Source organism: Crocodylus siamensis, chromosome 7, assembly GCF_052110815.1.
Source record: "Crocodylus siamensis isolate JL-2025a chromosome 7, ASM5211081v1, whole genome shotgun sequence".
NCBI classification, from domain to species: domain Eukaryota; kingdom Metazoa; phylum Chordata; order Crocodylia; family Crocodylidae; genus Crocodylus; species Crocodylus siamensis.
In genome coordinates, this window is record NC_143401.1 from 46,137,719 (window position 1) to 46,150,613 (window position 12,895).

General features: G+C 41.7%; 1 protein-coding gene across 5 annotated transcripts in view; it reads right to left on the reverse strand.

Moving 5' to 3' along the window:
- The window catches only part of ANK3 (ankyrin 3), a 378,647-nt gene that overhangs the window by 102,954 nt on the left and 262,798 nt on the right, over positions 1-12,895 (reverse strand). For all 5 annotated transcript variants that reach the window (XM_090056583.1, XM_090056581.1, XM_090056580.1 and 2 more), the window contains 2 exons: positions 8,866-8,989; positions 4,489-4,591 (listed from right to left, as the gene is read on the reverse strand). In XM_090056583.1, the coding sequence (XP_089912709.1) occupies positions 4,489-4,591; positions 8,866-8,989 (227 nt within the window). The remainder of the gene's footprint in view (positions 1-4,488; positions 4,592-8,865; positions 8,990-12,895) is intronic.

Sequence of the window (12,895 nt, forward strand, 5' to 3'; positions counted from 1 at the left end):
GTGCCTCTTACCCCATCTCAAACCCCTTTAAGACAGGGTAAGAGGCATGTGCAGGAAAGAAAAAATGTTCCCTGCAGTGTGGGGAGAAAATCAGACCTCTGGATATCCAGGTGGTCTAAAAAAATTGACGTTTAAAAAAGCGGGGAAACCAGAGGCTGGGTCCTCCAAGGAGATGCTCTGGCTGCCAGAGCGTCTTTGTGGTTGGCCCCTTGCCCTGGCACTGAAGTGCGCAGCAGGCCAGGCCATGTGTTCAGCACCAGGGCTCCAGTGCCTGTAAGTAAGGGGGAGGGGGGCTAGAGGAAGGGGGAGGGGATCATGGAGAGACCCCCACTGGCCCCACCCACTCCCCCAGTCCCCCTCCCCGACTGCACCCCCTGCCTGCTCCCCAAGCTCCCCTGATCACTTTTCTGCCTGGCCCCTCCCCACATCAGCGACCCCCCCATCCCCCGATCACTTCCCTGCCTGGCGCCTCCCGCCACCAGATCCCCCCCGATCACTTCCCTGCCCAGCCCCTCCCTCTGCCAGCCCCCTGAACCCCCAATCCATTTTCTGCCCAGCCCCACCCTCCTCCAGCCCCGCCTACATGTAGATGCACCTAATTCTATCCTGACTGAGCAGTTGGCCCAAATAAAATGTATCATCCTAAGAAATCCTTGCCTTTCTCCTAACTACTGGACTATCATGGCTACAGTATCACTGTAACATATCCAGAAAATGATACACTTGCACACAGGTAGGAAATGGACTTTTTATTCTATCCAGGAAAAGCACACACCAACTGCTGAAACTTCCTTAGCCTGACGAAGGGTTTTTGAACCGGAAAGCTTGCTTAAAAATTGTTTTCCAACTATTTAAGTTGGTCTAATAAAAACTATCAGATTCACCCAAATAACCTTGTCTGCCTGTGTCTTTATACCTACATGGCTACAATCTATACCCCTGTAACATGCAGACACACACATTCTGGAATTATAAAGGCCTTTGTGGCTTAGGACTGGTATATCAGAAATTCCATATTTTCCTTATTTTCTTCTACTGCAGCAGAGATCAGATGACACGTAGGAAAGATCTACTGTGCTAAGGCATTCTCTAGAAGGGTCCTGTGATTTCTGTATTTCTCCCTTTTTGCCCTAACTAGTCCAAATGTGTTGATTTAAACTCATATATTTTAACATGTTTGGGCAGATTTGAGGTTTGTGGAGACTCAGAGTATGGCTTTGTATTTCAGGCCCGGTCTGGTGCTAAGGTGAGAACTTTTGATTTAGTTGTCCTGGCTTCTTTCATATATAGACAGGTTGCTGGTTTGCTACTATTTGGTTTAACTGGTTTCAAGGTTTTACTCATCTATCAGTCTGACTACCTGGGATGGACATCTGTAACTGAAGCAAGTGATTCATATTCTTTTCATATTTACGGTAATGATCACACTTTGGATCCTTTCTGGATATAATAAGGGTTAAGGCATAAGGATTCTATAGCAGGTTGAGATTAAAATAACTTTTATTACTATATTTTCAGCCAGGTCTCAGCTGGACACGTATTTGTACGTGTAGAGATCTAGCATAGAGACAGCTTTAAATCTTTTTTCTATGTACCTCTAGGTAGCTCTTTTTTCTACTGACCTCTAGGTAGCAGGGATCCATGAACACCACTGATCTAATATAAAATTTTTGCTGTTTAATTGCTGCCACATACCTCAGTTTTAACTGCAGCAAGGCTCAAAACAAAGAAATTATCACTACCATTTAGGCCTAAATCTTGTGAAGAGCCATACACACAGATCTCTGCACCCACTGGTAACTTCTGTGAAAGTCTACAAAGGCTTGGAGGCCTGCCAGTATTTAACCAAATGCAGTGACCTACTTCATGGGGTGAACACCTATAGTAGCATGTTTTACTTTGAGTTTAAAGCAACTTTAATACAGTATATTATTGCTACACAGTAACCAGAAATAATCCTTAACTTCCTATTTCAAACAAATACTATCAATAAGTACCACATTTCACTAGATACCAACAAACACATATGTTTAGTTACTTTACTAATTAGATTACATGTGATTTCCATTACAGTTAGTACCTTCAAATGTCCCAAATTTTGGTTTAAAACCTTTTTACCCATGGGCAATAAAATATGGTATGAATATTAGGGTTGTTTGAAACTTCGTTCCCTGATTCAATTTGGCAGAGATCCAGCCCAATTTGGTGGCCAAATCTCCAAACCTCCGAATCTGAATTGAATCAGAGGACCCTTTAATCTCTCCAAATCGAATTGGAACCCTCTATATCAATTTGGAGAGATTCAGAAAGATTTGGACATAGAGACAGCTTTAACTGTTTTATCTACATACCTCTAGGTATCAGGTGCTTGTGAATGCTGTGATGCTGGGGTGCATGAAATGTTCCACAGAATCACAGGGGGCTCCCCAGCATGCTCAGCAGCAGACACAGAAATGGGCCAGAAGCACTCCCCAGCATGCTCAGTCCACTTCTGGGTCCACCAGGAAGTGCACGAGGGGACTCCTACACCTCACTGGCTTGGTGAATGCTACCTCCTGGGTCTGGGGGGGCACCCGGGGTCCCCCTATGGCTGATAGTTGAGCGGGATGCGGGAGGGAGGAGCCCTCAGTGTGCTCCCTAGTAGACCCAGAAGTGGAATGGAAGTACTTCTGGTCCGCTTCCAGGCTTGCCACTGAGCACGTGGAGGGCCCCCTGCATTCCTGTGGGATGCTCCATGCACCCCAGCATTGCAGCAATCATGAACTGAGCCTGCTACCTCAAGATATGTAGAAAAAAACTTTTAAAGCTGTGTCTATGCCTGAATCGCTGATTCTCTGAATCAGCATTGAATCTTCAGATTTAGATTCGGCCGAATTGAATCAGGGACAGTGATCTGAATCAACGAACTGAATCACTAATCTGAATCAAATAGCACCACTTTGCACACCCCTAATGAATATATGTTACCAACATTCCAAAAACCCCGTGCATCAATACTTTTCCCCATTCATTTCTATGACCTTATATATTAAAATACACTCTATATAGGTGATATACATAACTGTATAAAAGGAGAACCAAAAGGTCTAGGTATTATTATAGTGTTATTTAAGCCCCTTTTCTGGGGTATAAACTACACTACATCAAAGTTCTTCTTTTCCACCCATGTTCTTATATGAATTTCTATTTAATTTCTGAACAGGATTATGGCTTTTCTGTTGTAGTGCCAGCTGAGAAATTTAGCTGGATTAAAATAATTTAAAGAGAGTCAATGTAGGGAACTCATAAAATAAAGCATATAGCATGCACCTATGACCAGTATTACCTTCTATTATTTTCCCACACTGTAACCAATTCTAGATTCAACTTCAGGTGTATTAGTAATTGTACAAATGTTTAAACTATGTAAACCAGTTAGTGAGAATAGCTTTATAACTACAAGGCCAACTGGGCTTATGTGAAACAAAACAACTGAAGTCTTACAAATGTACAAAATGGCCAAATCTAGACCATGGCTTATGTCTGGGTTCTTTAACTGCCAGCCCACAGGCTGCATGCAGCTTATGACGGGTTATGTTGCAGCCCCCAGTTCCTATTCAGACACTGCTCCCCCTATTGCTCAGCTACAGAAGTAGCTGGAAACTGAGCTCCCCTTCCCTCCTCCAGCTTCTGTGCCCTGTGCCCTACCCCAACCCCAGGGAGTGGGTCAATGTGGCACAGAAGGCACAGAGTGAGTCTGAGTCCTTGTGGGCAAGTGCTGCAGCAGCGGGGAGGAAGGCATGCAACAGCAAGGGTATGCACATGACATGTTGTGCAGGGGCCTACTCTTGTGTGGGTTGTGCAGCATGTGGTCACTGGTATGACACACAGGGTATGCAGCCCCCAGCTGCTTGATATTATTACTATAGAAAAAGTTGCTAGAATTTACATGAATTTAGGTTTCAATCCTGTAAAGTGCTGAGTATGCTGACCTTAATCCAGTAACCATTTAAGGAGTATTTATTGTTAAACACCACTGTGATCCCACTGAGTGCTCAGCATCTTGCAAGATGAAACTCACTGATGGCAAAAGTGTTCCAGTCCTTAGTTTCAGTTCCTTTCCTTCCCCCATGGGAAATGGAGGGAACAGTGGAAGTTTTAGGAAGTATTGTGAAAGCACTGTAAAGTGTTAAGGTTAAAGATTCAGCTAAGAACATTTGGCTCAGCATGATAGTGCAGTTAAGGCACTCCAGGTCCTGTTGCAAACAGCATATGTTCATATGGGTATGGTGCAGTCAATAGCATAACCACCTGCCTTTGACTTCTCAGCCAAAATGACCAGGTTCTCTTTTATAACTGGAGCAACTTAGTAGCCTTTGGTTCAAGTCCAGAGCAAGGCTTAAACTCATACCTCTGCAGCAATAGCAAGATGTCTTAACTGATGTGCTGTTATGCTTTTTGCTGAAGAATGCCAGCCTATATAAAAAAAACAAGATAGATACCACATACCTGATCCTTTGATGGCACCAGCAACTCTTCAATCATCATGCTGTCCCGTGCATAAGAGCTTCGGTTCAGAGTGTAAGACCTATCCGAACTGAAGGAGCGGAGGCTGTTGTATTTACAATTTACCATACAGCATGGATGATAATGAGATGAACAAAAAATAAAGATTAATACATGCAACTTCCAGGGCATAGCAAAGGGTGATAAAATACATAAAATCTATGAAGCTGAAATAAAGACTGTAAGTCCCCCTCCACCCCAAAAAAACCAAACGATATATTTTTCACTTATCTATAATATTTATCACAATGTATGATTTTTGCTGTAGTCTTTGGTTCTAAACCTATGCAAAAATATACTCAATCATTTAAATTAAGTCTGAAAAATATCTAAAATGCTCTTAGGCCTGATCCTGCAATTGGGTCTCTGTGGATGGACCCCTTGACTTCAGCAGGGCTGTGTGTGATTGCAGGTTCTGCCTATATTGCTCAAGTTGTACAGCTGGAGTTTAATTTTTTTTTTTTTTTAATTTCAGGAAATGTCTGTTGACTATTTTGCAGGAGATACTTATTCTACCTACCACTTCAGTGTCCACGAGGGGCCAGCAGGGGAGACCATGCTTAGGGGCAACCAACATGGGTTCATTAGAGGCAGGTCCTGTCAGACCAACCTGGTGGCCTTCTATGACCAGGTCACCAAATCCCTGCATGCAGGTGGCATGGTGGATATCGTCTTTCTGGACTTTAGGAAGGCCTTCGACATGGTCTCTCACCCCATTCTCATTATAAAACTAGGAAACTGTAGTGTCAATGCCTACACAGTCAGATGGGTCATTAACTGGCTGGAGGGCCACACCCAGAGAGTGGTGGTGGACAGGTCTTATTCAACCTGGAGTGATGTGGGCAGTGCGGTTCCACAGGGCTCAGTCCTCGGGCCCGCACTGTTCAACGTCTTCATCAGCAACTTGGACAAAGGGGTAAAACGCACCCTGTTCAAATTTGCTGATGACACTAAGATGTGGGGAGAAGTGGGCATGCTAGAAAGGAGGAGGCTGTAATCAAACCTAGACAAGTTACAGGGGTGGGCAGATGAGAACAGGATGGGTTTCAACACTAACAAGTGCAGGGTACTGCACCTGAGGAGGAAGAACCAGCAGCATACCTACAGTCTGGGGAACTCCCTTCTTGTCAGTGCAGAGGAAGAGAAAGATCCTGAAGTCATTATTGAGGCCAAAATGAACATGGGCTGACAGTGTGGGGATGCAGTCAGGAAGGCCAACCATACCTTGTTATGCATCCACAGATGCATCTCAAGCAGGTCCAAGGAGGTGATCCTCCCCCTCCATGCGGCACTGGTCAGGCTGCAGCTGGAGTACTGCGTCCAGTTCTGGGCACCGCACTTCAAGAGGGATGTGGACAACATGGAAAAGGTCCAGAGGCAGGCCACTCATATGATCAGGGTGCAGCAGGGCAGGCCCTACGAGGAGAGGCTATGGGACCTGAACCTGTTCAGCCTCCACAAGAGAAGGCTGAGGGGGGATCTGGTGGCCTGTTACGAACTAGTCAGAGGGGATCAGCAGGCACTGGGGAAGTCCCTGTTCCCCCGAGCACTGCCAGGAGTGACCAGGAATAACAGTCACAAGCTAGCCGATGGTAGATTCAGGCTAGATACCAGGAGGTGCTACTTCACAGTCAGGGTGGCTAGGATCTGGAACCAACTTCCAAGAGAAGTGGTGCTGGCTACTACCCTGGGGGGGGTTTAAAAGGAGGCTGGATAAACATCTGGCCAGAGTTATTTGACCCCAGTATTCTTTCCTGCCACAGCAGAGGGTTGGACTTGATGATCTGCTCACGTCCCTTCCGACCCTACCAACTATGAAATCGGTGTACATTTTCTGAGGTTTTTTTCCTTTGCTTTTTGTGGCTGAGCTGCTTTCACTTTCATTATGAAATCCCAGTTATTCATTTTTCTATTAATTATAAGCACAGACCAATTCATAAAGGTGCCTGATTTACACTTATGTTATCCTTTGTTTGTTGCACAGTTTGAAAATTCAGAATTATAATTCTGAATATATTGTGAATAATAAAAAACTGAATGTGCATGTTACATTTAACCCTGGAAGATGCATATAGTATGTGTTAGAAACCATGCTACATGTTTAGACATGCTTGCTATGTAGCAAAAAACAGAAAAAAATTCAAATGAACACAAAATAAATGTGCTTTTAAACTAGTAATTTTTTCCATTGTAAAACCTACAACTTATTTCATGCACCTTGTGCAACTTTTCTAAGCTGCCTACTATATCCATTAATTTTCTCTTAACACTGGGTCCTTTAGATTTTAATGGAAGCAGAGCTGTAACATTACTTACTATAAGTATATGTTAATTAAACTTCTAAATAATAAAGGGTGTAAAGAAACCAGGGAATAGTTATGTTGCAATAAAATAAAATAGTATGTTCTAATACTGAATGCAATAAAGCACACCACTTCACAATGCTGAATAAAATGAAAATGAGCAATGGCAATAGCAGAGAAATGGAACAATGGGGCCATGCCTTCTTACCTGACCTTGGGACTATTTTAAAGAAATTTATAGGGGAAAAGAAATGGGAGAAACAGAAAGCAAAGAATCAGACACAGAAAAGCAAAATGCTATGGCTGGATGATTTATGTATTTAATGTATTAATTTCTTAATGTTACACTCAGAATCAAAAATAGGATCACTGTGCTTTTTGCTTGAATGCAATACTTGCCTGAAAGCCATTAAATCGGTCTCCTCTGAGCATAACACAGACTTTATGATGTAAAAATGAGTTACACAGCAACAAATAGCAACAGTGTTATTAAAAACAAAATAATGGGAGCTTTAGAATTCTCTCAAGGAAAAAAGGTAAAATTCCACTCTCTGATGTATGTATGTATTTTCACTCTTGATAATCTGCTCTCCTATTCATTCCAATGAGATTTATACATATAAAGTGAGAGCAGAAAAACTGGAAATTTGTCAGGAAGATCCTAGAGTAGAATTTTGTACAAGCTCTGCATTCTCTTTTTCCCCCTTCTTGTTATCCAATATGTACCACATACTGAACCTACAATACAGGGATGTGCTCTGTTCACAATGTAACTGATACTTAGTAACTGAGAATATTAGCTCTGCTAGCTAACCTAGCAAAGATGTACCAGTAATATATTTTATCAACTAATAGATAAGCTATTTTTAAGAATACTTTAGAGTCTCCTTTAGCGGTAATACAATAGGAATATTCATTAAATTACCTGAGAATTATAAGCAAAATGAAAGAATAGAAAGCATTACTAAAGAGCAAATTTAGAGTGCAAGCTTCAAAACCTACTGCAGCCTCAACAAACAAAACCGAAGAATAAATACGCAAGTTTTACCTTATGGGAGGTGCCATTCGCTCTCAGACAATGAAATAACTTTTTACAACAGATCATTAAACAATAGGAAAAAGTCCTCAGGGTTCTGGCTTCTGAGGTTTAATTATTAGCTTCGGAATAAATTCGACTGTCAGCAAACACACTGCTAATCCACAACTGTGGAAGTAATATCCTATCATACTATCTTGTTTGTGTCAAGCACTGTAAAATACAATAATCTTTAGCAAGGGTTTTCCAAAATCTAAACAACTGAGCTAGAAGCAAAAGAGTTGAGATCAGCAGTGTTCAGTTATATATTAAATGTTACAATTTGACCTATTTTCCTTAATGAAAAATCTGTTTGTTCCTTTTTAAATTAAACCATGTAATAGATTCATTTTAGCAATACAAGGGTTAGAAAATTGTTGTTTTACAGGATTTATTATTAAAACAAATGGGAGTTTGCTGGGAAATTTGATTCCTAATTTGCACTTTTAAAGACACAAATGCAGCAAAATAGTGAAATAAATAAATATCATTCAGAGTTTCTGGTGTTAGTCAAACTAACACTGCTTTTACATTTCGTTTGATATACTGGGCAGAGTAAGAAATATTTAAATGGCGTGTCAGTATGACAGTTAATAGCTGAAAGTAACTTGCTTTTTCTTTATTAATTTTTAGGCAGATGTTTTATATAAACTGCCAACTGTTAGCAAAGAAGCACTTCTAAAATTTCCAGAGTATAAGCAGATACCAGAAAAAATGAATAATTTTCTGTATTGTTGCCACAATGAAGCCAACATGAATAAATAATAGGAAATGAAATAGCCATGGAAATATAGTTGAGAAATAGAGGATTATCTGGATGCTGATATATACAGTGTCCATTTCATTGTAGAATAAATTTTGGCAGCATGTGAAAAAGTGCATTGGATATGCATCATCATATTTGTGATGAAGTATAAACATAAGAAACATCAAATACAATACCTGGCAGAGCGGGCTCCTAGGCTAAAGCCCATGTATCCTTCAGCAGGCAGGGAATCATCTCCCAACTCTTTTAGATCCTGAGGTCCAAGATATTTGTCTGTGTCACCTGTCATTGCATCTTCACCTGTCAGTATAAAAGCAAGCTGAAAACAGAAGCTACACGTTTCATAAATGTTCATGTGCTTAGTAATTCAATGCCCTTCCACTGGTTGCCAGCAAGTAAGTAATCAATCACCTCACAGGCCCGGAGGCTTTTTTCCATATTAGAATGTCAATTAACTACCATCCCAATGAACCTGAAAAAAAATTTCAGGGCTTGATATAAGGGCCAAATTTTTCCCCACTGCCCACATTGTAACATAAATTAATTAATTTAAGAGCTATTTAAGGGATGAAGTTAGCCCAATTATTTGACCAACCTGAGTAGCTCTTATGTGCTGAATATTGTTTAATATTTTTTTCTTTTCCTTACAGGGAAGACAAAAAGGCAAATGAAAGGCAGGTGTTCTTTCTAAAAATAGCTGCTCTTAGTTGTCTGTTTGCAAACTACCTGGGAGAGGGCAGCATACTTCAGAGGAGACTTGAATGGAAGATGAGGCCCACCTTGTCTTTTAATATGCAGCAGCATTTTTACAAGTGTGAATTAGTACTAGATTTTTTTACTGTGGTAAATTTCCTGGCTGATTATTTTCTTAAGTTAAAGCAAGAATTTTATCAAGAGTCTTCATTCCTGTAATTGTTGTGGGGGAGGGGAGGGGAGGGAAGACATGACTACTAATTTCAACATAAATTAGAGCAGAGCATTTGTCTAAACTATTTATTGTTAGTAAGAATCTGAAATAAAAAATGCATCTCAGTGACTACTAACTACTATCCTGCTAGCTATTAGTTCACATTTACCTATTGTTGTTGAAATTAAACTAGAAGTTTGTAAAAAAAAAAAAAAAAAATCCTAAAAAGGAACAGATAAAGTAACAGAAGTTAGTGTTTAAAAAGAAAACATTTTAGGATAAAAGGGTGGAGTCACTTTCACTAACTGCATCAGCACACCACTACAGTTTACCAAAGACTACATTCCACAAAGTGACAGAGCAGGTCAAAAATATGCCTGTTGTGGTTTTAGGATTTCTTTCCTGTCTCCTGTACAATGCAGGGTAGTACAGAGCATTGTAGCTAAGCTTATTACATTTATAAGTTCAAACTCTATCATTTTTCTTCTTGAAGCAATTTTGAGCCCGTAGAGGTTGCACAACAGAGAAATGAGTTCAGACAGTACATTCTCAAAAACTGATTGATTCAGAAATCTCAGCTACATTTTTCCAATTCCTTCATTCACTCGAGTTTAGAATTTCCATTCACTTCACTCAGGAAACCACAGAGGAACTCTGTTTTTAAACTACCAATCAATTCTAAAAATACCCTTTCAGCTTTACAAACAGCAAAATAAACAGATCAACTTTCTCCTGCAAGGCAGGAACAGAGATTATTTTAAGTAACAATTTAAAGGTTAAGATGTTTGTAATATACTATAGAGCATAAAACGTCAGAAACAGAAACATTTCATACTAGGTTCAACTTAAAAAAAAGTCTTACTGTTTTGGAAAGCCATTTTCACCACTCTGGTGTATAAGAATTTTTTTCCTGGTGTTTCCAAGAATTCCTATTAGTCCTTAAGCAGTGATTTAGAGATAATCTCCAAACCAGCACAAGCAAACTAATCCCTGTGGGTCATATTCACTTTCCACACAACAACTGAGATCTTCTTAACATCTTGATCTCTTCATATGTATTTTAAGGCATGTGCATCTTTGTCCTCTGAACTCAGATCAAAGTTCTTTTCAAATATGAAACAAAATGAAAAATAATGACAACTGCTTTTTGAAGTTAAGATCCTTTTTAATCACTCTGTAGACATCCTTTTAAAGCTTCTTCTGGTTGGATTAAAAACTTCTTTGGCAAGCCTCTTGAATGGTGACATAAATGCAAGCGCTTGAGTTATTTGTATGTAAATAGGGGTACTGCTCGGGTGTAGTTTTTCTGTAATTTGATACCAAAGCTCACAGGCTAAACATGTAACATCGGGACTGCTTAAATTCATGGGAAACAGACCTCTGCACAGTACATAATCAGTAGGAGATTCCTGCAGAATTTGTATTAATGAATAATAGACTGGCTCATTTGCTACAGATACAAGACTAGTAGAGAAAGAAACATTAAAATGTTGGTTTGGTTAGGGAGTGTCACTGAGCTGGCTGTGATTTTTTTCAGCAGAAATGACAACGTTTCTTTATGGTCATCTTCAGGTGAAGAGTGCATAAAAAGGGAGTTGCCCTTGAGCTCTGTAGTAGACATGTGTGTCTGCAGGAAATTCTACCTTCTTTGCTAAAGCAGAAGTTTTTGGTGAAACAGCCACAGACTGTCTGTCAGCTACAGCTGGAGATAGAGGAAAGTAAGCAGTGGTGACTGAGGGTATGGCTGCCTTGGCTGCCAAAGAGCTGTTAGATTTGTCACCACCAACACCCACAAAATTATCACCCCAAGTCAAGAGAGGGGAGGGAGAATACTACTTTTGAGCTATAGCGCCACAGGCAGTGGGAGAGGGTTGTGTACATAACTCAATCTTTGGGTCAGGTAGAAAATTCTTTGTCTTTGTGCCCTCCCCCACTTCTCCCCCCACTCCCCCTGCACGGCTGTGCTGACTCTCTGCTCTGCTCCACCCCCGGATTCCACTATGTTGAACTTCTTTGTAGTTCTCCCCTGCCTGCTTTTGCAGCAGAGTGAAAAGAATGAAATGCTCTGTGCCAGCATTTCAGGGACTGGGATTTTAATCTCTTCTCCTATGCTTCAAACACACCCAGGACAGAGCGCAACACAGGAGTCACTGGAAGGAAAATGCAACATGGAGGGAGAGCTTTGAGCTTCCCCCAACTGAATCCACATTCCTGCTACTAGGAAAGTGGCAGGGAGACAGATGGCAGGTAAAAATAAAATGTGAAAGAGTTTGGTGGCCAAGCCTGGAACTTGACCAAAAATTAGTGTTTTATAGAGCGGTGGTTCTCAACCTTGTTTGTACCAGGACCCATTTGTAAACATCAATGGCTAGTCCCGATCTAGTGCCCCTCACTCCCAACCTGCTGCCCCCCAACCTCAGGCCCCAGCCCACCCCACCCCACCCCACCCATGTGTGGGGTAGAGGGGGTAGGTGGGGCATGGGGGCCCCCAAACAACCCCTCACAGGTTGGAGTTCTGCTAGCCTGAAAGGGAAAAGCTAGAGTTTTCTGCATTTTTCTCCTTTAAAAAAGAATCCATTTTTAAAGTCTGTCCATGACCCTTTCATACATTCTTGTGATCCACTTTTGGGTCATGACCCATAAATTTCATAGTTTCATAGTTTGTAGGGTCAGAAGGGACCCCAGCAAAGGTGTTTGTCAAATGACCCCAGCAAGGTGTTTGTCTAGCCTTGTCTTAAAGACCCCCAAGGTAGGAGCCAGCACCACTTCCCTTGGAAGTTGGTTCCAGATCCTCACCGCCCTGACAGTGGAGTAGCGCCTCCTGATGTCTAGTCTGATCTACCCTCTGCCAGCTTATGACTTATTTCTTGTCACTCCTGGTGGTGCTCAGAGGAACAGGGACTCCCCCAGTGCCTGCTGGTCTCCTCTGACTAGTTTGTAACAGGCCACTAGATCCCCCCTCAGCCTTCTCTTGTGGAGGCTGAACAGGTTCAGGTTCCTGAGCCTCTCCTCATAGGGCCTGCCCTGCTGCCCCCTGATCATGCGAGTGACCCTCCTCTGGACCCTCTCCATGTTGTCCACATCCCTCTTGAAGTGCAGCGCCCAGAACTGGATGTAGTACTCCAGCTGCGGCTTGACCAGTGCCACACAGAGGGGGAGGAACGCCTCCCTGGACCTGCTTGAGATGCATCTGTGGATGTATGACAAGGTATGGTTGGCCTTCCTGACTGCATCTCCACACTGCCGGCCCATGTTCATCTTGACATCAGTGATGACTCCAAGATCCTTTTCTGCCTCTG